The sequence below is a fragment of the Triticum urartu genome, chromosome 2A (assembly GCF_056163025.1).
Source record: "Triticum urartu cultivar PI428250 chromosome 2A, HENAU_Tu73, whole genome shotgun sequence".
Taxonomy (NCBI): domain Eukaryota; kingdom Viridiplantae; phylum Streptophyta; class Magnoliopsida; order Poales; family Poaceae; genus Triticum; species Triticum urartu.
The window spans coordinates 720770641-720794914 of record NC_141874.1 but is presented as its reverse complement, the minus strand read 5'-3'; the positions used below and the strand labels follow the sequence as shown (position 1 = coordinate 720794914).

The 24274-nt window shown below is 48.2% G+C and overlaps 2 protein-coding genes and 1 pseudogene across 2 annotated transcripts; 1 reads left to right on the top strand and 2 right to left on the bottom strand.

Annotated features, from left to right (window-relative positions):
* Window positions 1–1863: 1863 nt before the first annotated feature.
* Window positions 1864–10983, bottom strand: LOC125540994 (uncharacterized). Its single transcript, XM_087542291.1, has 8 exons — window positions 10810–10983; window positions 7334–7825; window positions 7131–7174; window positions 6998–7029; window positions 6661–6784; window positions 6088–6238; window positions 4494–4593; window positions 1864–2440 (listed from the first exon to the last, which is right to left on the bottom strand). Exons 1-5 carry the CDS (start codon window positions 10981–10983, stop codon window positions 6765–6767), a joined length of 762 nt encoding a protein of 253 aa, XP_087398417.1. The 3' UTR covers window positions 1864–2440; window positions 4494–4593; window positions 6088–6238; window positions 6661–6764.
* A 170-nt stretch (window positions 10984–11153) lies between these two features.
* On the top strand, window positions 11154–12394 carry LOC125534324 (uncharacterized). The gene has a single exon (XM_048697578.2). It carries the CDS (start codon window positions 11353–11355, stop codon window positions 12130–12132), a length of 780 nt encoding a protein of 259 aa, XP_048553535.2. The 5' UTR covers window positions 11154–11352; the 3' UTR covers window positions 12133–12394.
* A 6285-nt stretch (window positions 12395–18679) lies between these two features.
* On the bottom strand, window positions 18680–19175 carry LOC147987135 (uncharacterized; annotated as a pseudogene).
* Window positions 19176–24274: the final 5099 nt, after the last annotated feature.

Below are 24274 nucleotides of genomic sequence, written 5' to 3'. Positions count from 1 at the left end.
AGAAAAGCATCAGACCTGGCGAATGTTGTGTGATCTGAACACTAGTGGGAACTTACCATGGTTGATAATGGGGGATCTGAATGAAGTCTTATACTCCTTTGAAAAGGAGGGGGATAACCTTAGGCTCCATTCGTGAAGCGCTAGATGATTGTAATTTAGAGGACTTTGGCTTCATTGGTGACAAATTTACATGGAAAAGAGGGAACATCAGAGAGAGGCTGGACAAGGCCTTGACGAACAATCATGGAACAATAAGTTTGGAGATGTTGTCGTAACAAATCTAGAATACGACCGATCTGATCATCGTCCTATCATCATGTGTATGTCAGAGGGAGGCGTACCTGATACAAATATATCGGCCATTCTTCGCTTCGAAGCCCGATGGTTGAAAGAGGACAGATTCAGAGATGTGGTTCAGGACGCTTGGGATCGTGCGGATCCGCAAGTGCAGGGTGCGGGACTAGCAGAAAAAAATGAACTTCGTTCATGATCAGCTGCACCACTGAGACAAAGCAGTCTTGGAAGAGCCTCAAGCGCAAGTTGAGAACTATATAGAAGGAACTTGAGAAAATAACCCGTATGGATTTAAACGAAGCTAACTTGGCGAAGCAAAAGGAATTATCGGAAGGGATTGAAAAGCTTCTTGAGCAAGAGGTGGTGTACTGGTCTCAACGTAGTAGGCTCAATTGGCTTAAGGTTGGGCACCGAAACACCAGTATTTCCAAAACTATATTAGCAGAAGGCATCACATAAATAAGATTAAGAAATTGAGGGACGACCAAGGAATTTGGCAAGAGAGGCATGCTCAATTAAATCCTTTGGTTTCTAATTACTTCACGAACTTGTTCACCTCAGAGGTAGATGATATTGATCCTACTTTACTAGAGAAGATGGTGCCACGGGTGAACCAGGCAATGGACGATAACCTAAACCAACCCTACTCAGTTAAAGACGTAAAACGTGCTTTTTTTCTATTGGGGATTTAAAGGCCCGTGGCAAGGACGGTCTTCATGCGGTGATCTTTAAAAAATGTTGAAACATTTTGGGAGATTCTATTACAGAAGAAGTGCTCCATGCAATTAATCAAAAGGTTATTTCCTGAAGGTTAGAACGATACTATTATCATTCTCATTTTGAAAATAGATGATCCAGAGAAGGTGACGCAATACAGGCCTATCATTTATGCACCATTTTATATAAAATTATTTCTAAGATGATTGCCATTCAGTTGAAGAGAATACTGGATGAAGTTATATCTCATGTTCAAAGCACCTTTGTTCTAGGACACCTGATCACGCATAATATTTTGGTTGCCTATGAGAGCATCCACACCATCAAAAATAAGAAGAGAAAATATGGCTACTGTGCAATCAAGTTAAATATGTGTAAGGCATATGACAGGGTGGAGTGGGTATTTCTCCAGAGAATGATGATTTGGCTGGGGTTCCAAGAGGAGTTTGTAGGCCTTGTCATGGCTTGTGTTTCATCTGTTAAGTACAACTAGATGATTCCCCGCGCGTTGCTGCGGGAACATATGCATACATATCAATGTAAAAATAAACCATGCAAAATTGAATCACTAAAGTTTGCAATTTGCTCACTCCAGTTAAGTTTTCATGAGTCAAAACCTAAGTATTTCTTTAAAGGGATGCACTGAAACATCATCTTCAGAAAAAGATAGTGTATCCAACAAATCTTTACCGTGATGGGAGTTAAACAGAAAATAAGTACACCAACTATCGGAAACATAACCAAAATGCAATTTGTATTTGGCCTTTCCAGGTAAACCAAGGACATAGCACTCAGTCACCATTCATACTAGTACAATGCCCGTGCGTTGCTACGGGCTACAATAACAATAAATGAATCAAATAAATGACTAAGATCGTCTTCAAGGTTGAAACTCATTTCTCCCATAAGTTCGGGCTTGTTCTGACATCAAACATGTGCCCAACAGGCTCCCCAAAATCCACCCGTCTCGACAGTCCGGGCTCCACCAAATCCAGCCCATGTGTGGGAAGAAATGTGGTTGTCCGGACTATCCGCCATGTTATCTCCAGCATGCAGTCCCAACACAAAACCCTACCCCACAATGCACCCTCCCCTTTTCCTGTCGGACCCTCCCCTTCCCGCTCCATTTCCCGTCGTACCTGGACATTTCTCGCTGGAGCCCTCTCCTTTAAAACTGGATGACACCCACCTCACCTTCGCATGGCACCCTCTCTCCTTCACACCATACTTCCCCATGGACTGCCAAGGAGGAGTTCCTCACCAACCACCCTACTCTTGGCCTTGATCCCCTTCCCCGTGTTCCATCCGCTACTGCCATCAAGGGAGGACTTGGCATGCGCCGCCCATGACTCCCCCCGAGCCAAGAAGGCAGATTTGATGTCTTCCGAGCCATTGCCACGTTCTAATATATAAACCGAAGCTAAGTAATCTGAACAATTTCACAAGTACCAGGAAATAATCAGGGGAGATGCAAGAAACAAAAATTTGCAAAACTTGTTCAGCTAATCCCAATGCTTTTGTGAATCAAGTGTATTCATTGAGGAAAGCATATAGAAGAGAACCAATTATGTATATTTTGCCTAGATAGCACGTAATATACTATAATGTTTCTTACAAGAAAAAGTAGATGAGAAACAGGTCACAGCGAAGAGACAAAGAGTTCATGGGTTCCAGAATAGAGAATTCCAGTGTGTATATTAACAAAAAGGTAGACGGCATAACAGTAAGGTAGCTCAACGAAAGGAAGGAACATCATTTATGGTTGCCCTGGTACTTAACTAACAATCTAACATGCAGGAACATTTCATCATTGTGGAGAGTATCAAAAGTTTAGCAAGGACAGTTAGAAAAGCACTAACAAAAAGCTCGCCAGCATAATAGTATACCATAATAATAATAACACAAAACCAGGAAATTTCGATCATATTCGCAATTCAGCCCAGAATTGTATATACTATAATAATAACACAACCATCAAGTCTTAATTAATTACTACAGATCTAATTGTCTTTAAATTTTTTGATCCGCTGCTTCAGTATAGTTAAAGAACATAATGAACCATTCCCAACAAAAATTTCAGTTAACTAACCTACGGGTGGATACTGATAAAAACAACTAAATCTATAAGTAAAGTAGACTAACAAATACGCATGACCGCGGGTGCATCACTGAATGCAGAAAATCAATACCCAGATAAGGTTAACAAATTAGGCCAAAAAACTGTATACTAACACACAAGGAAAAAAATCAGTAAGGTTCAGAATTCAGGCCCACAAAAGGTATACTATACTAAAAACAACAACCAGGCAGTCTAAGTTAGTTCCGCAATACAGGCCCAAAAATGCATACTGTACCAACAACACACACACACACACACACACACACACGCGACGTGCTCAGCACTTCGTGCTGCTAACCACTACGCCGTACATCCAAGTTGCAATGAATACACATGTGGAATTGCCACTCAATGGTTTACCCTTCAAGAAGTAGGAACAACACTAATCAGAGATGATCAGGTTCAATACATTGCAAGGATAGCCAGAAAAAATCACCGTGCAGCCAAAAGTATACATTTTACATCTTCCAATATTGGAAAAGTTTAAAAAATAGATATAGTTTCATTTTTCGTTCCGAAAGTATACACTACTGCAGTTGAAAAACAGCTCCTCTCTCTAGTTGAACAAACAGATATAGTTCCATTCTACATTCCAAAAGTGTACATTAACACGATTGAAAAACATATCACATAACCCCCAGCTGTTAAAAGTCACTTCATTTTTTTAGTAAACAAAAATTATACTCCATCTTTTCAGAATTTTGGGGCAATGCTAAGTTTCCGTCTACTAAACCAACAAAAACGAAATTCAACTCAGCTACGAGAGGTTTTGTAAAAAAAAGATTTTAGTGTGAACTTTGGTATTTCGGGTGCAACCGAAGCTAGCCACCATTCACAGTTAGACATTCTAAATCCAAATTTTAGATAATTTTCAGTTTAAACTGAAGCTGTAACAGCCTACGCAATGCCACAATCGATGAACATCAAAATAATGTTCAGTTAATTACTCAGCGCCAGATAATCAATGTACCACTACATGGTCTTATAACCTCCACAATAACTAATTAATCTGCAGCAATTCTAGACATCATTAACACTTAGACACTGTAAAACCAAATTCCAGATAGATTTTCAGTTTAACCCGAGGCTATAACCCTATACGCACTACCACATTCGATGAACGGCCAAACAATGTTCAGCACTACCACATGTAGTCTGAATCTTCCCTGAACTTTTCAGTTTGACCACCCCTAGGCATATAATTGCAGCCCGGCGAAGACGACATTACTCCATCGGAGTCTTCACAGATTCAACTCGAGCAAAGAAGAAGATTTATTAATGGATTCAAATGATTAAGACAAATCTATTGTCCTCCGGCCCAAGTGAAAGGATAAGTTTGGTAATTGGAAACATGAGTAGATACCTTGATGGAGCGGTCCTGTTCGAAGGCTAGGGACGCCTTGGAGAAGACGACCTTCCGGGTGAACAACTTCTGCAGGGACTCCACCTTGGCGCCCAACTTCCTGAGGTTGCCAGTGCTCTGTCATCAATTGTAGTAGAAAAGCAATGCTAAAGAAAGAAGGAAAGCTTGTTGCTGCGAGTTCATTGCAGCATATGTACCAAACAAATTAGAATGCACTAACACAATATGTGAATTTATAGAGCTGGAAGAGTTCATAGCATCTGCACTTCGCCCAACACGTACATTATTCACTCTTTCTGTACCGTTAAAAATTCAAGAAGATTGTAGGTGGAGCCTTTTGTCAAACAGCTTGCATACATGTGAGGCTAGAACACAATTGACGGCTTTGACTCCTAGTGCATCTGATGGCAGCGAGCGCACTCTGCACTGATGTATTTTCAACTTTCCATCATAGCAATGGTCAGAGAGCGGAGGGAATCATGGGGTGGTTTCTCACGTAATAGGATGGCTGCTCTCGTTGGCGTAATAGGAAGACAAGAGAAGCTACTTGTTGTTCAGTAGCAACATCCAGTACAGGTATGACCAGTCCATAAGTTTGCCACAAACTGCAGCACTATGTTAACTTGAAGGTTATAAGGCAATCAAATAACTGTGAGAAACAACCAACAAGTCAGATGAGCATTATTCTTTTCTTTTGGTTGATTGCTACTTATTGACAGGAAAGCTCACTTGATGCAGCTTATATTTATTGGCATGTGAGCAAGTCAGAGACATCTTTAGAAATTAGAAGATCTTTTTTTGCGAATATAGAAATTAGAAGATCAATAGGTCACCAACATGGACGGTATATTGTCATACATTTTACCAAGGAAAAAATGGATACAAGTCTCAAAACAATTCCTTGATGCTGACCAGGAACATCTGATCTATTATAAGATAAAAGATCAGGTGCCAATATTCAAAATCTCCATACCATGTAATTTAGAAGTATATATATGGTAGTACAGATCTCAGCATGCTAAAAACGTAAGATTCAGGATGGTTATATTATGTCTCAGGAACACATTCTGATATTTGAATCGGCAAGAATTACATCCCTACTCAATACTCCCTCCGTTTCTTTTTAGTCTGCATATAAGATTTGGTCAAAGTCAAATTTTGTAAAGTTTGACCAACTTTATAGGAAAAAATATCAACATCTACAATACTAAAGTTATATGGTATGAAAATTAATTTCATGATGCATCTAACAATATTGATTTCATATTGTGAATCTTGATATTTATTTCTATAAACTTAGTCAAAGTTAACAAAGTTTGACTTTGACCAAATCTTATATGCAGACTAAAAAGAAACGGAGGGAGTACTCACTTTTTCATGCAACTGTGCCGGAATTTCACATATTATGGATTCCAGCCATTTACATAATGGTTAGACAAACGCACCCATTTGTAGATTTGAAAGAAAATCGTTGACTCGCAAAAAAGACATAACAGCAATAAAGAAAATTGGGCTAGCCATTACAAAGTAGCAACAATATTGTAGAAGATAGTGGATGGAGCTGGGTAGCGGCGAGAGCAGAGGGAGAGCTCACCGGCGTTGATGGTGATGAGGAGGGGAAGCTCTCAGTGGCGGCGTAGGCCGTACCTGCCTTGGAGACGGTGGCCAAGATCGCAGAGCACGCCCGCCGCGGTTGTGGTCTGATTGGGTGCTGCTGCCATGCTACCAAGGAAATATAACCTGATCTGCAAAATGCACAGCACTCATCAACACTCCATCTCACCATGCATGTTTGTATAGCAAAAGTTACGATCTTCTAAATGTAGGAAGTAATTAAGCATCAACTTCACAGATGCAATCATTGCAAGAAAGGCATAACCTGAAAACTGAAAATAGTTTCTTCTAGTACGAATGTTAGAAAATAATTCCCTATAGTTCACATGTATTTAACAGGGAAGCAAGGAACGTCTTCATCATAAGAGCAGATAATCACCGTTTATATGCATTATCAATATTTTAGATCATGTTCTTCCTATACATAACAGTAGACTTGGTACAAAATTCAGTAACCTTTTAAAATCTTCAAGTATCAATTCTAAAATTCAATAGTACTACGTAATAACCTGAACTTGTATTCAGAAGTGATATACAAGTGTAGGGAGTATACCTAATAAATTCTAAGTAGTATACAAATTCAGTCTCTGCGCTAAGATCTTTTTCTGCACATCGCTCCGGTTCACTTTCAGTTAGACTCAAATGCTTAGGCCACCATCAACCAGCAACACCCGCACCTGCAGAATTAAACAAGTTGGTAGTCATTTCCGGTGAACCTGAAGGAATCTTCAGGACGTAGTCCCTAAACTGCCCCATATTTCATGCCCAAGAGCCCCAATGCACAAAATTTCACTCGTATTCTGGACACAACGGCACCAGTATGATTTTAATCGAACAAGTAGTAAGCGAAGTAAACATACTACACCATCATGCTGGTATGAAGTACGAACCTGTTACTGGTGAACAACCGCATCGGAAGTTCCTGAAATATTCATGCACAGAGCACAAAATTACTTCCCAAAAGATAGATAGCACAAAATTACGTCGTACATACAAGATTCAGGCCTGCAGTGAGCCTCTCACATGGTCATCTCATCGAAGCGGCGCTTCATGGCCTTCCAGCCTTCCTGACAGGAACGAACCACACCCCATCATTGATATATTTCCATCCCCATTACTCGTCAAAGGAGCTGCAGGCCACCACAATGGGCATGAGGTGAGAGGAAGGGGGTGGTCGAGGATGGAGTGGAAGGAGGTGCGGAGGGGACATGGGTGAGGTTACCTACGTGGTGAGGTCGGAGGCGACGATGCAGGGAGGCACGGCGACGCGGGAGGCTGGCAGGGGTCGTAGTGCCATCCCCATGGCCAGGTCGATCCACTTTCCTCGCTGCCATCCGCCACTCCCATGGAGAGGAGACGGCGTGGCGCCCGCCGAGTGCAGCCGAGGCGGCGACCGGCGAAGTAGGCCGGTCGCCGCGCTGCCGCTGTCTTCGCCTCCTCTGTGGTATAACGGGCGACGAGTGCGCGAGGCAGTTCGGGGCGCAAGGGGAGGGGCCATGGCGGCGGAGGCGGCGCTGGGAGAGGGAGCGACGGCTGCGCACGGGAACGAGGCGATGGTTGCGGCGGCGGATCCGCGAAGACGACGGCGAAGGCACGGGATCGAGAGAAGCGTAGGTTTTTTTAGTGCGTGGGGGAGGGCGAAAAAAAACCAGCGAAAAAAACCGGACAAAAATAGTGGAACGAAAATGGTGGGACAAAAATAAAATCCGAAACACGACCTACCAACTGAGACATTAGGAATAGAGATACGAACATGATGTTAGCTCATCAATGTATAATTCAAGATTAAATGTCACATAAAGTTAGGAACAATGACAATAGCGATAATCAATTAAACGCAGCGAGCGACCCAAACGGCTAGATCTAAAATATGCATCTAATCTTTCTCCTCCTCCTGACCAAGCCAACACTTCCATCGGCTGCGGCTACTGCTTGCTGTGGCGCACTCTAGCCGATTAGATGGATGGTGATGGTAGTGCGTGCTATAGTGGGCCGTGGAGCCCCGTATCGAAGGAGAAGAGACAGATCCGACTGGCATGGGTGAGCGAGAATGAGGAGAGTATTAATGTTCAGAGAACATGTTACAGTAGGTAAGCACGTGTCAAAAGCAGCAGCAGTCGGCGGCGGGGTGTGACCTGATGCTGTCCAGCGGCCGGCGGGAGGAGGATGCCATGGTTCGAACATGACCACCGAGGAGGCCGCTGCTCCGGCAAGCCATCGCTCGGCCACGCCTCTTTTCTGAACCTTGACCTGAAGCTCGACCTCGCCCTCGCTGTCTCATGTTCTTGGCTCTCATGTGATCGATTGATTGGTCCCCGTGTAAATATAGAGCTGCACCCTTTCCACTGCCGTGATTTAATGGACTTTGGAGAAGATGAAGTGGGGGAGAAGTTGATCTGAAGAAGGTAGAAGGTTGTGATTGGGAAGCACAGGCGGCGCTGCGTTGAAACAGGAGGTCACTGAGGGTGGGGAAGAGGAAGCGTGCGATGCGGAACCCCTCAGGGAAGCGTTGCGGTGTGGAACCCTCTATAGTAAATATAAATAGAAAAAACGTGGGATGGCTGCGAGGATAGAAAAATAAAAGAAAAAACTTGATGACGTGGCAAATTAGCTTAGGTGGATGGTTGCATGTTGATTGCTGATGTGGATAGGCTGCATGTTAAGAAAAATAGATTAGTAGGGATGAATTATTTAGGTATTATAGATCTGAGATTTAATGATCAGGAAACCGAACAAATCGCCCCATCTAGGGGACTCAGGCAGGGGGGCAGCTTTCACCATACTTATTTCACATCAGGCACTCCAAAATTTGCAGTCTGATGCTATGGCCCACAAACTGAATCATCAACGATTTGTCTCTAATCGTAAGTGTTGGACAGGGATTTCATCGTATGTACAGCAAGGTCGGTTTTGTCCGGAGAGCGGCGGCGGCCGCGGTCCGCATCCTCGTAGTCAGGTAGCGCAACGCCATGAGATGAGAAGCCCGAGGTCGATCGATTGGGTTGGTGGCGGTTGGTTTCTTCTCTCTCGAAGATTCTTCCTACTCTTTCCCCCTCGGCCCCCGCAGCTTTGTATTATTGTCTTTTTGAAAGTTTTTTTTGGTAAGGAAAAAATGGCTATGTGATTGTTTTTTTAAGGGAAGCTATATGATTGTTCTAAGTCAAGCTTTTTTATGTCTGTCCATGTCTATAGGAAAGTCAACTATTATTTACAATATCCAAAATATTTAACGTGGAATGGTATTTCATAATGAGTCTAATGAAAAAAATGTTGTAGGTGTTGACATTTTTTCATATGTAATTGGTCAAACATAATTAAGTTCCACTTAGAACGAGCCTGAAAAATTCAATTATTTTGAGGTGGGAGTACAAAAGTAACCAACCTGTTTCGTTGGCATTGTAGAAAATCATTCATAACCAAACTTTAATCTTTGTAAGATTTTAGCTTTTCGGAGGGACTTGAATGATCTGTAGAAAACGAGTGAATGGCTAAAAATTATCACAATTAGGATGACCCTTACAAAAAATCACTTTTTAGAACCATAACAAAAAAAACTACCAATTGCGACGAATTACCACGAGAGTGGTGGTCTATTTTTAATGGTCGCTTCAATTGTGATAGTTTTTAGCTATTTACTCGTAGAAAACAAATGGTTTACATAGTTTCGCCATTCATGCTTCACTGTTTGGTGTGTGCATGTGACATCCCTCTGATCCATAGTTAGTTTCGCAGTTTTGAATTATGCTATTTCAACCCTAGTCCAAAACTGGAAAACTTATTTTCAAAACGGAGACAAGATTTGCCTCATTGATTAGTTAAGAAGAAGAGAATTGTCCAGCTAATTATCGGTAAACCATGCAAAAACCGATCTGCGAAACTTATTTGGATGGAAAGGGGGTAGCAGTGCCAGTATTTGCCTTTCCTTAAAACGAAAACTCTCGTCACTTCATTAATTTGCGCGGGGACTAAATGCACTGGCCCACCGCAAAGTTTGAAGCAAAGCTGCACTCAGATCAAACAACCAGCGCCACCATGGCCGGCTCCTGAGCCGGGACCGTCGCGCTCTCTGTCGATGGGTCCTTCCGACAGGAAGATGGTTCAGCAGCAACCGGAATCGTGTTGAGAGATGGATCAGGTACGGTGTTATTAGCGGCTTATCGTTACATGTTTAATTGTAATGATGCATTGGAGGCGGAGATCCATACTATCATGCAGGGGATGGCCTTGGCCATTCAACACACAGTTTTTTTGATGGTGGTGCAGTCGGACTCGGCGACTGCTCTTTCAGTTTTGGCAAATGATGAGCTCTCCGAAACAGCGTATGGACATTTGATACTGGAGATTAAAGACTTGATGAAGGAAAGGGAGTTTTTACCTCAGAAATTACGTCGGAGTCAGAATAGTGTTGCAGATCGGTTAGCGGCACCGAGAGAACCACGGTTGTGTGGGTTCATTCGATTCCATCATGTATTGAGGACCTTTGACCTCTCGATTGTAACACTGTGACTTTATAATAAATCTCCCTTTTACCCCGTAAAAAAAAACGAGCACGAGCACGACCAAGGCTACGACTCTGCCAAATGCCAGTCATGCGATAGGAACACGTCGACGGTCAATAGCCACGGCCCCTCTAATGATGGACACACGACCCGTGCCTCGTGCGGTCAGAGGGCAGAAAACCACAGAATCTTTGGATCCGCACCTGCACCAAACAGACCGGCGACCTCCCTCTCCCGCCAAAACCACCCCCGTCCGTCTCCTCCCTCCTTTTCTCCACACGACCGCCTCCTTTCTCCTTTGCGCTGCTCAGTGCTGACCTCGCAGAACTGCCTCCGCTCTCCATGACAACCCTGCCCCACGCCGCGCACGGGCCCATCGCCACCGAAAGGCCTCGGCCACGCCGTGGTACCTCGTGGCAGGTCATGTGCAGACCATTAAGAACGCCCTAATCCATGTCGCTAAGCGCACTAGGCTCTAGCTTTTGGAAGGGCTGGCTCGCCTCGGCGACGCCGACGGCAGTTGATCGTTACGAGACAAACAGTGGATTAGATTAGGCAACTTTGATTAGACAATGAGATAGCCGCTCTAACCGAGAGACTAGTCCTCTATTTTGTTGCCACCAGAGCTTGACTGGCCAGTGAGGCAGTGACCACTTCATTCGTTGCAAGTACAGCACACGCACTCGCCACTCCAGCTGACCACGGGCTTGGCGAGCGCGGCGAGCGAGCTGAGGGCGGAGGCCGAGATGGCGACCGACGGCGTGTCGAGGCTGAGCGTGGGGGTGAGCGTCATGGTGGCGCTCAGCCTGGCCGTCTTCCTCACCATCGTCATCCTCCTCCTCGCCGACCTCTTCTGCTCCCACCTCCGCCGCCGCCGCCTCCGCGCGGACGCCATCGAGGCGCCGCCGCACAAGTGGCCGAAGCACGGCCATGGGGGCGCGGGGTCCTCATCCCCGCCGCACATTACCGGCACGGCCGACGACGCGTCCGTGGCCACCACGGCGCGCGAGGCGCTCACCAGCACCCCGCCCTTCTACTACGCGCACGGCGTCATGTGCGCGCCCACCCGCAAGGACCTGCTCCTCGCCATCCCCAGGCTGGAGGCCGCCGTGTGGCGGTGGTCGCCCGCGCGCCGCTCCTCGCCCTCGCCCTCGCCGCCGCGGTCCGACGAGCCCACCGCCCGCGGCTCCTCCTCCTCCTCCGCTCACAGCGACGGCCTCATGTACATCTCCAACCCGGTGTACGAGCGGGGCGCCGCCGCCGGGCACGGGCACGACACGCCGTTCGAGACACCGGACGCCTCGCCGTCGCGGTGCGGGATCACGGAGGAGGAGCGGGGGGACGGGGCGTTCTCGCCGCCGCTGCCCATGATGAGGAAGCTCCCGCCGCTGGGCGTGCTGGCGTGCCCCCCGCCTGCGGTCTTCGACGGCCGGCCGCCGGTGACGCTGTGGCCCGGCACGGTCGCCGACGCCAACCGGGCCTCGTCGTCGTCGTCCAACTTCACCGCGCGCTTCTTCTCCTCGTAGATCTTGATTCGGTTCACTGTTTTTGCTCTGGCTCCTCAGACCTCAGTTGTATGGCTCGTTGGATTTGCTAGTTCTTGCACTTGTTTTCCTAGGAGAGTGTAACCCACATGATCTATGGCTGGATGATGCATCAGTTTCTGGTTGCAAAATCAAACTCTGTTCATGTGTGATCTACACAAAACTCTCTGCTCTCACTCTAGGCCAAAATGCTCAAAAAAACCAAGCTCTATCTCTTTATTTTTCTTGGCAAAGGAAACCAAGTTCTGAATCAGAGCATCGAGTTGCGAAACGAGGCTTTGATGATTCCAATGATCAGTGCTCATATTTCTTTCTTTTTTCTTGGGTAAAGAAAGATAACATGACTCTCCAATGCACTGATATCTACATGAAGATTAAGCTCTACTGAAGAATGGAGTATTAGTACTTAGCGAACGTTCTAAGTTTTGCACTGTTCTTCAGAGTACAATAGTAGCTTTTGTTCTGAGCTCCTCTGAGAGAGAGTTGAGAGTCTCAGGACTAAGAGCATCTCCAGCCGTTGGCCTCCCAAGAGGCGTCTAAAATCGTCGCCTGGGGTGGTGAGCCGGCGTAAAAATGGGCCTGTGGCGAGTTGGTTCCCAGCCGCCGGCCCCAGGACCGCCCCAGGCGCGTTTAAAAAATAAAAAAGTGTAGCAAATTTCGGCACAGTTTGGCGAAGTTCGTCTAAACACGACAAATTTTGGCTAACTTAGGCATATATTTGGACAAAGTTCGCCGAGATGGCAAAACGAGTCCTGAATCAGAGCATATATTTTTGGCCAACTTGGGCATATATATGGAGGCAAAGGAAACCAAGTCCTGAATCAGAGCATCGAGTTGCGAAACGAGGCTTTGATGATTCCAATGATCAGTACTCATATTTCTTTCTTTTTTCCTGGGTAAAGAAAGATAACATGACTCTCCAATGCACTGATATACATGAAGGTTAAGCTCTACTGAAGAATGGAGTACTAGTATTTAGCGAGCGTTCTCAGTTTTGCACTGTTCTTCAGAGTTCAATACTAGTACTCTCTCTGTTTTTATTTACTTTGCATATTAGCTTTGGTCAAAGTCAAACTTTATAAACTTTGACAAAGTTTGTACACAAAAATATTAACATATACAATAAGAAATCAACACCATTAGATTTATTATCAAATGTACTTCCACATAGTATAAATTTGTTATGGTAAATATTTATATTTTCTTCTATAAATTTGATCAAACTTTAGAAAGTTTGACTTTAGTCAACTTTAATATGCGAAGTAAATAAAAACGAAGGGAGTAGCTTTTGTTCTGAGCTCCTGTGAGAGAGAGTGAGAGTCTGAGGACTGATACAGTAGGGATCCAGCCGTTGTGGTATTCGAGCTCGACCAGAGTGGGTGTTGCTTTGTCAGCGGGGTTTGGTATCCAATCCAGCGGAGTAAAACTGTTCCCTGGCCGGGGGCAGTTTAGCAAATCTAACCCCTTAATCATACGTGGACGCATCCGGTTAGTGACCGGATGTGTGCATTTTAAGTCCTTGTTATTTATTTGTCCATGCAGTTATACTTCTCATTTTTTTTTCACGTATATTCTGTCATTTGCACGTGATTGGTTGAGATGAAGAGAAAGAACGAAAATAATGAATAAAGAATAGGGGTGAACCGTGTCCTACATGGCGGTCTGACCGGACGCGTCCACGAGCCTCATATCATTCCTACATTTGTCATCAATATGACGGTTCGTAGATAGCCCGAACATATAGGATGATATGAGGGATCTGATCGGGTCACCTTTCCCCTTCTTTTTCCTGATCGGACGTGTCTGCGGACGTTTGAGGAGAATTTAAGGATACCTATTGTAGATGCTCTTACTTTCGGTAACACTCCTCTAAATAATCCATGTGTGAAAAAGACAACTTAATTTTCAAGTTTCGACCGCCGCCACGAGAGGTCCTCTGAAAACCTAGTCTCTGGCTCCACCATAGATCGGGTCCCCCTCCTCTGGCCAGACTCGCCGACGTCGGGAAGGGTGGGGAACCCGGTCTACCAGTGGAGTTCTTAATATTAGTAGTGTTTTCATTAGATTAGGTTGGTTTTAGGGTTTTGGTAGCCATCTTCTTCATCAGAGATGACATCGTCTACAGTAAGCAATCTTCGGCCCTTCGTTCGACGATGAGATCTCCTTCCCAGCGTTAATGGTGGTGTTGGAAGATTAAATTTGTCTAGGTATAGTCTTCGGATCTTGCCGTGCCAGATCAATTTTGATTTATTTTTTCTCATGGTCGCGTGAGAAGGATTGTTCTCGCAATATCTGTCCTGACTGCTACGTCCTCAACAGTGGTGATTTGTACTCTCGGCTCCCCGCGACGTCGACCTGGCTGTTTGGTTTTTTGTCTCTGGAATACCGGGGTTGGTACTCTTGCCATTGATGATATTGGTTGATCATTTTAACGGTTGTGTGCGTGCATCAGAGCCTTCATTGCGGCTCAAATTAAAACTATGGGAGAACCCTTGTTGGTATTTACAGATCTGTGATTTGATACCTTTATTATTTTTGTACGACTGCCTTCTGAAAAATATAAGATTGTGTCATGGAAAAAGAAAAAGTTTGGAATTCTTGAAGATTTGCTCATTTCTTTAAGACTTTATTTTGTAATTGTTGTAGTCTCATGTACAATTCGCTACTATAAATATATATATACCATGTACAATTTTGCCGTCGGGCACGACACTCCGTTTGAGACGTCGGAGGCCTCGCCGTCGCGGTGCGGGATCACGGAGGAGGAGCGGGAGGGCGGGGCATTCTCCCCGCCGCTGTCCATGATGAGGAAGCTGCCGCCGTTTGGCGGGCTGGCGTGCCCCTGCCTACGGTCTTCGATGGCCGGCCGCCGATGACGTTGTGGCCCGGCACGGTCGCGGACGCCAATCGGGCCTCCACGTCGTCGTCCAACTTCACCGCACGCTTCTTCTTTTCCTAGTCGTCTACATTCGAGTAACAACTGCAGTAGAGTATGGCTGATGTGGTTGTTTGGTTCCCAGCCACAGTTTGTCAAGCTGAAATTTAGCAGCCACAGTTTAATTGGCTTGTATTTAATTTTTTCACACTTTGGCTTGCCGCACTTTATTGCCGCTATGATCCATTTATCATAGAGACAAAAAATTTTGCCAAAGTTTAGCTTTTAATATTTCAGCCACACTTGTGTGGTTTGTCATATTTATGTGGCTGGCCACATTTTGGCTTGTCCACACTAGTTCCTAACCGGATCTTGATTGCATTCATTGTTTTGCTCTGGCTCTTCAGTTCGGTTGCTCCTTGAATTTTTTAGAAAAGGAGGACGACCCCCGGCCTCTGCATCTGGGCGATGCATACGGCCACTTTATTAATTATTCTCACAAGACCTTACAAAGTCATACAACAGTAAGACTAAAGCCGCCGTTTAAGCAACAAACTGTCGCTACATCTATCCAGTTGATGAAGGGGTGCAGATAGCCTGAGCCTAATACCAAACAGACATCGCGGCCAAGCCTAACATCTAAGACCTGAGACCCCAACCTAGCCACTTGCCGGGTCTGGGACACACACTGATCCAGCGTGCTCTCAGAGGCCGCGGCTGCCAACTGCCACCGCTCCATCTTCAGAACTGTACTGATGCATCAACCTTGCTCGGTCCAGCTATCGTCAACGCCACCACGGCGCCCAACGGCACCTCCTCCCTGCGCGCAAACAGCTATACACGCCGCGGCCACCACTGATACACCTCAGCGCCATGCTGCCACGTACCACCAGCCGACACAGCTTGAAGCCCTTGGAGGATCTGTCGTGCGTAGCACCTGCCGACCAGGCATGACCAAGCGTAGCACCTGTCGGTCAGGCATGACTTGACATCTCCACCGAAGCTCTGCGCAAGACGAAGCCGCTCCACCTCCTTCCTCTGACTTCCAGCGCTGGTCCACAAAACGACGCTCCCAAGAGAGAAACGACACCGCAGTGCCGCCATCGTCCGGTCTGGAACACCAGATCCTAGGGTTTCCCCCGGAGCAATACGAGTGGGTCGACGGAAGTCACATAACGATGCCTTCATCAAGATAACGGCGTGGAACGCCGCCATCGCCTGCCGTCGGCTCAGTTTTCACCGGCAACTACGTCTCCCTGACTCGCAGCTGGTGCCAGATGACGGATCCCGAGATCCGAACACCCAGCCTCAGGCTGACCACCTCTGACGGAAGAGATGACCACCACCGCCGGCTGCACCGGTCAGAACAGATCTGATCGGAGGTGTCGTCGACGAGACCACCAGGCCCTCCACGCCGCTGTCGCCGATCTGAAGACAGCATGCACGCCACCGCAGCCAAGTCGGCCGCCGCCGCCCGAAGGGCCATCCACAGCACCAGCAGCCCTGGCCCGCCATGCCGTCCGAGGACGGGCCGGCCTCCCGCCGCCTGCCGCCATTCGCCGTGCCGCAGATCCCAGATTGATCGCGCCATCACACGCCTTGGGGTCCGCCCCACCCCGGAGACGCGCGAGAGAGGAGATCCCCCGCCACCGCCGTCGGCCCCCGGGCTTAGCCCGGCGGCGTCTTCCGGTGGCGGAGGAGGGAGGGGAGGAGGGAGTTTGCGGCGGCGGCGGCTAGGTTTTTGGCCGCCCGAGTCGCCCTAGGGGGGGGGGGGCCTTGCTCCTTGGATTTTGCTAGGTTTTGCACTTGTTCTTGGCAGGAGAGTGCAGTGTACCCCACTTGATTGATCTTGATCTATGGCTGGATGATGCATCACAATTTTCCGGCTTCAAAATCAAACTCTGTCCTTCCATGTTTGATCTACTATTACACACACGAGTGCTAAGTACAGAAACCCACGGGCGCTTTGGACTACCTTCACTCTGGGCCAAAATGCTGAGAAATCAAGTTCTTATTTTCCTCTCGGCAAAGGAAAAATACAAGATCTGAATTCTGAATCTGATCATCGAGTTGCGCAACGATGCTTTGATAATGCCAATGATCAGTACTCATATTTCCCTTTTTTTTCATGGATAAAAGAAAGATAACAACCCTTCCTTGTAGTACTAGTATTTAGCGAGCGTTCTCAGTTTTTCACTGCTCTTCTTGAGAGCTCAATAGTAGCTTTTGTTCTGAGGTGGTGTCAGAGAGAGTCTCGAGGACTGATACAGTAGGGAGGCGTTGTGGCGCTCGAGCTCGGCCAGTGTGGCTGTTGCTTCGTCAGCGGGGTTTGGTATCCAATCCAGCGGCGTAAAACTGTTCCCTGACCGGGGGCAGTGGTAGCTTTCCTCTGTGATGAAGCAAGGCTCTGAATAATGCATTCGTGAAAAACAGGACTTGCTAATTCTCAAAATGTTCACCCCCTGTCGATCAAACCACTGTGCTCCACTACTACACTTGTCCCGTATGCCATTGGGCCTCCCTGGAGTTTTCCACGGAAACCACGCACTGCGCAGTGCGTGCCCGTCGGCATGGCATGTCTCGGGTTCACGGAAAGGAGAGGCCGATCCAGGCGTAGACCAGACCACCATGGTCGCGTCCATCGGCGAGCGAGCGAGAGCTGTGGAAAGCCGCTAGGTGCAATTATTTAGCTAGCCGCACGAAAAGCCTGGGCGGACGTGCATGCATGCATGCATGCTGCACCTACGCCTTTGGCATTTTGGGGTTTGGCTTTCTTGCACTCCCACTGATCCACGTCCACAGGCGGTCGCACGCAGGCGCCACGGGCACGCACGCGCCACACTTTGGCGCCGGCCGTGGCTCCTCTTGACCCAAAAAGCCGCTGCTGGCGCTTTACTGTGCGTTGCTGCGTAGAGGTAGGTGCGTGCCTTGGCACCTTCTCTCTGACCGACTTCTGCTCTGGTGCTTGCCTGCACCGCTTACGTTGTCAGTGGCCCTGCTCAGTGCCACTGCCTATGTGCTCAGTTTTATAATGGCGCCGTGCGTGCCGACCGCGACGCCGCGCCAGGGGAACTTCGGGAGTAGTTTCGGAACTTGGGCGTTGCTGGCACGGTTTGCGTGGGACGACGTATAGACGACGGTATTGGGAACCGGTGATGTGCTCCTCCACGCGTGAAACAACGCTGCTGCACACACGACAAATCTGAACGATTTTCAGACGACACGGTACATCAAGCCATCCATGCATAGACCAAACACTGGATAGCACCGTTAATTCCTCCGTCGTCCAAAGTTCGTGCGGTGAAGTGTCGTCCGCATAGTAGTTTCGCGCGTGAAAATCGGAGAGGAAGGGAGAGACCGACGTTTAGAGCATTTTCAATAGATGGTTCAAAATTTAACGGTCCAAAATCGGATATGTAAAATTTAAACCGTTAAAAAATGCGTTTTGGAATTTCAAAAAAAACTCAACTCCAACAGATAGTCCAAATTGATGGTCCAAAAGAGCAACTCCAATAAATGATCCAAAATGAAAATGCAAATTTCTTAAAGCGACAAACTACTAGTCCATTCAACATAGTTTAAACATCAAATTCAACATTCAACATAGTTTCATACATGAACTTCAACTACTACTTATTCAAACTACTAGATAAACTACTCCTCATCGTCAGAAAAGAACTCGATGGGGATCATCGTCGAGGGACCGGCCTCGTCCTCCTTCTTCGCCCCCTTCTTCTTCTGCTCCGCCTCACGCTTCCAGTAGTACTCCAGCTCGGGCTGGACGTACTCCGGATGCTCCCGAGCAAACCTCGCCCATCGCCTCCTCGTCGGTCTCGCCGGCACTGACGACAACCGACGGCTTCTTCATCGTCTTCTTCTTCATCGGGATCTCCTTCATCTTGATGCCCTGCGGCACAAGCATCTCCGCTTCCGCCCGACTCTCGATCTCTGGGAAGTTCAGGTGCTCCCGAGGCCTCTCGGCACGCCACACCGCCACAACGTAGGCACGTGCGACCTCGTGGGCGAAGGGGTACGTGTCGATCCACCAACGCCTCCCGACGTTGGAGAACTTCACTCCGAAGTTACCGGAGGGCTTCTGCCTCACGCCAAAGAAGCCCGACTTACCCTTCAGCGTCTTCTTTGGCGCCATCGGAGAGCGGTGAGAGCGGTGGAGCGGCGGCGGCATGCGGCCGAGGCGGTGGCGGATGGAGCCGGCCAGGGCGGAGCTGCGGGGCGGTGGCGGACGGAGCCGTGCGGGGCAGAGCCGCGGGGCGGCGGCGGCATGCGGGGCGGTGGCGGACGGAGCCGGGCGGGGCAGAGCCGCGGGGCGGCGGCGGCGTGCGGGGCGGTGGCGGACGGAGCCAGGGCGGGTCGGAGCTACGACGGGCGGGCCGAGGCCGGGCGGAGCTGCGGCGGGTCAGAGCTGCGGCGGGGCGGGACGGATGAGGAGGCGGCGCACGGGGCGGCAACATGCGCGGCAGCCGCGGCCGGATCGCGGCGAGCGGGCGGCGGGGGGCGGGGCCGGATCTGATGCGGGCGGCGGCGGGGTGTGGAGGCGGCGGGGCGGCGGCGGACGGACGGGCGGGCGGGAAAGGAAATGAACTGGCGGTTGGGCGTTCGCGGGCGGCGGCTGGTTTTGGACCAGATGCACCTCGTGATGTAAATTTGCACCGCGAGGTGTTGTATTTTACATCACGAGAAGGCCGCGGTCCAATTTTTTTTACATATGAACCGTTTGTTAAAACTGCGTTTTTGGCCTTAGACGATTCAAAAGTTAGTTACTTTTACATTTGAACCATCTATTAAAGACATGGTATAGACACATGGAAGACGCCGTGTTGTTTCCAAAGCGGCGTCAAAAAACACTCACCCTTTTTTCACCCCTCACTGTCCCCTCTCTTCACTCTCTCATCAGCGACGGCGAGCACAAAATCTGGACAGCGAGCATCGAAGCTACGATCTGGACAGCGAGCAGTGGCGTTGGGCGCCGGCTTCATCACCCCCGCGCATGACACAGAAGACTTGAAACATTTCTTTTCGTGGGCTGGCAAAATTGCTATTTTCTAACATGACACAGAAGACTTTGTTGCTTGATACCTGACAAAATCGGGCACAGTTTCTGTCCGGTCAGCAGGCAGTGGGGGGATGCTACATGTCAAATAACTTAAACCCATAGGTCATAAGTGGCTCGTTGGTACGCCCAGTTTGAAAAAAATTATGGAGTTTGAAGGTCTCAAGTAAAATGAGAATAGTCTTATGGAGATGCCTACACAATGCAATTCATTGCTGTTGCGTTGTACTCCCTCCGTTCCATAATAAATGTTTTTATATTATGAAATGGATGGAGTAGCAAATAGGCACATCACTCGATCCGGAGAATGCCCGATTTGTTCGACACATGCACAGGATATGGCACATATGACGTTCAAGTGCAACCGAGCACATGGGATCTGGAGGAGTCTTGGGCTATATGAAATAATAGCAACAGTCGTTGCGTCAGGAAGAACCGGAGCTGAGATACTTAGCAAGATTTTTCTTTGAGATACGGAACATAATAAGTAGGTTATGGGCATATTGTATAACTACCACAACCGGTGGCGGTAACAAGTTGATATTTGTGTTGGCAGAGGAGGCTTATTTTAAAGGAAATACTAACGCCCACACGTGTCGCACGAAAACACTTCGCCCGAACGCTTCCATCACCCTCCATCGCGATTTGCAATTTTTAAAGCGAGAGCGGTTGCCACGTCATGTTTTGTGGGCGTTCGGGCTGAACGAAGCACGACCGGACGACTATCTTATCCACTCCGCCGCTCACTTTCTGCCATTCTGTCTCAAGCTCACTCTGCAGATCTCCACTCCATCATCTTCTCTCTCTTCCTCCCGCGGATCTCACCGTCCCCGCGCAGCTCCACCTTGGACCACCGGCCGCGGCCATACACCTTGCTCGCCGACCGGGCAGGCGCTCCCCTCCCACCTGGCCCTGTCGCGCCGAGCGTGAAGGTGCTCTGTCGGCCCCTATCGGATGTGCGAGCAGGAGAACCAGGCCCGTCCCGGCCGTGCATCCATGGGCACCTCACCGTCGCGGATGGCGACGTGCAGGGGGCGAGCGAAAATCGGGTGGGGAGGGGGGCTTTGAGGGTGCGGCTGTCGCTCGGGAGCTTCTCTCTCGCAGGGAGCACGGGCGTGGAGGCTTGACGGTCTCCTCTGCGTCGTCGTCCAAACCGACGACGGGGTGGCTCGCGCCACCTAGCAGGGACGCTCGCTTGCCGACCTCCCGGCGGCCTCGAGCGCAGGAAGGCGGCGGCGGCTCGAGCGTGGGGAGAAGTACAAGCATGGCGGCGGCTCGAGCAAATCCATTTTCCGGTGAATTTAGTCCCCATCGCGCATGAAGCTCCTCCCGGCGCCACTGATACTTCTCCAACGTATTTATAATTTTTGATTGCTCCATGCTATATTATCTACTGTTTTGGGCAATATTGGGCTTTATTTTCCACTTTTATATTATTTTTGGGACTAACCTATTAACCGGAGGCTCAGCCCAGATTTGCTGTTTTATGCCTATATCAGTGTTTCGAGGAAAAGGAATATCAAACGGAGTCAAAATGAAACGAAATCAACTGGAGAAGTTATTTTTGGAAGGAAACCTACCGGATAAACTTGGACCCTACATCAGAAGATGAAGGAGGTGCTCACGAGGGTAGGGGGCGCGCCCCCCTGCCTCGTGCCCCCCCCCCCTTCGGTCCACCAACGTACCCTTGTACCCATATATACCTACGTATCGTAAAACTTCCAGGGGGCACAATAGACCGGGAGTTCCACCGCCAGAAGCCTCCGTAGCCACCAAAAGCCAATCTAGACCCGTTCCGGCACCCTGCCGGAGGGGGAATCCTTCTCCGGTGGCCATCTTCATCATCCCGGTGCTCTCCATGATGAGGAGGGAGTAGTTCTCCCTCGGGGCTGAGGGTATGTACCAGTAGCTATGTGTTTGATCTCTCTCTCTCGTGTTCTTGATGTGATACGATCTTGATGTATTGCGAGCTTTGCTATTATATTTGGATCCTATGATGTTTCTTCCCCCCTCTACTCTCTTGTAATGAATTGAGTTTCCCCTTTAAAGTTATCTTATCGGATTGAGTCTTTAAAGATTTGAGAACACTTGATGTATGTCTTGCCATGCGTATCTATGGTGACAATGGGATTGTTGGAAATATGCCCTAGAGGCAATAATAAATTAGTTATTATTATATTTCCTTGTTCATGGTAATCGTTTATTATCCATTCTAGAATTGTATTGATAGAAAACTCAGATACATGTGTGGATACATAGACAACACCATGTCCCTAGTAAGCCTCTAGTTGACTAGCTCGTTGATCAATAGATGGTTACGGTTTCCTGACCATGGACATTGGATGTCGTTGATAACGGGATCACATCATTAGGAGAATGATGTGATGGACAAGACCCAATCATAAGCATAGCACAAGATTGTGTAGTTCGTATGCTAAAGCTTTTCTAATGTCAAGTATCATTTCCTTAGACCATGAGATTGTGCAGCTCCTGGACACCGTAGGAATGCTTTGGGTGTACCAAACGTTACAACGTAACTGGGTGGCTGTAAAGGTGCACTGCGGGTATCTCCGAAAGTGTCTGTTGGGTTGGCACGAATCGAGACTGGGATTTGTCACTCCGTGTAAACGGAGAGGTATCTCTGGGCCCACTCCGCAGGACATCATCATAATGTGCACAATGTGACCAAGGAATTGATCACGGGATGATGTGTTACGGAACGAGTAAAGAGACTTGCCGGTAACGAGATTGAACAAGGTATCGGGATACCGACGATCGAATCTCGGGCAAGTATCGTACCGATAGACAAAGGGAATTGTATACGGGATTGGTTGAATCCTTGACATCGTGGTTCATCCGATGAGATCATCGTGGAACATGTGGGAGCCAACATGGGTATCCAGATCTCGCTGTTGGTTATTGACCAGAGAGATGTCTCGGTCATGTCTGCATGATTCCCGAGCCCGTAGGGTCTACACACTTAAGGTTCGATGACGCTAGGGTTATAGGGAAAGTATGTACTGTTGGGGAACATAGTAATTTCAAAAAAATTCCTACGCACACGCAAGATCATGGTGATGCATAGCAATGAGAGGGGAGAGTGTTGTCTACGTACCCTCGTAGACCGAAAGCGGAAGCGTTAGCACAACGCGGTTGATGTAGTCATACGTCTTCACGGCCCGACCGATCAAGCACCGAAACTACGGCACCTCCGAGTTCTAGCACACGTTCAGCTGGATGACGATCCCCGGACTCCGATCCAGCAGAATGTCGGGGAAGAGTTCCGTCAGCACGACGGCGTGGTGACGATCTTGATGTTCTACTGTCGCAGGGCTTCGCCTAAGCACCACTACAATATTATCGAGGACTATGGTGGAGGGGGGCACCGCACACGGCTAAGAGATCAATGATCAACTGTTGTGTCTAGAGGTGCCCCCTGCCCCTGTATATAAAGGAGCAAGGGGAGAGGTGGCCGGCCTAGGAGGAGGGCGCGCCAAGGGGGGAGTCCTACTCCCACCGGGAGTAGGACTCCTCCTTCCCTTGTTGGAGTAGGAGAGAAGGAAAGAGGGGGAGAGGAACAAGGAAAAGTGGGCTGCACCCCTTGTCCAATTCGGACCAGAGGGGGGCGCCTCCTTCCTTTTGGCCTCTCTCCTCTATTCCCGTATGGCCCAATAAGGCCCATATACTCACCAGCGAATTCCCGTAACTCTTCGGTACTCCGAAAAATACCCGAATCACTCGGAACCTTTCCGATGTCCGAATATAGTCGTCCAATATATCGATCTTTACGTCTCGACCATTTCAAGACTCCTCTCATGTCCCCGATCTCATCCGGGACTCCGAACTCCTTCGGTACATCAAAACTCATAAACTCATAATATAACTGTCATCAAAACCTTAAGCGTGCGGACCCTACGGGTTCGAGAACAATGTAGACATGACTGAGACACGTCTCCGGTCAACAACCAATAGTGTAACCTGGATGCTCATATTGGCTCCCACATATTCTACGAAGATCTTTATCGGTCAGACCGCATAACAACATACGTTGTTCCCTTTGTCATCGGTATGTTACTTGCCCGAGATTTGATCGTCGGTATCTCAATACCTAGTTCAATCTCGTTACCGGCAAGTCTCTTTACTCGTTCCGTAATACATCATCCCGCAACTAACTCATT

Coding starts and splice junctions, on each gene's coding strand:
- LOC125534324 (XM_048697578.2), top strand. CDS start 11,353: ATGGCGACCGACGGCGTGTCGAGGCTGAGCGTGGGGGTGAGCGTCATG.
- LOC125540994 (XM_087542291.1), bottom strand. CDS start 10,983: ATGGGCCCGTGCGCGGCGTGGGGCAGGGTTGTCATGGAGAGCGGAGGC. Junction 7,826..10,809: donor CGCCGGTCTGTTTGGTGCAG/GTGCGGATCCAA, acceptor CTCAGTTGGTAG/GTCGTGTTTCGGATTTTATT. Junction 6,785..6,997: donor CGGTTGTTCACCAGTAACAG/GTTCGTACTTCA, acceptor TTAATTCTGCAG/GTGCGGGTGTTGCTGGTTGA.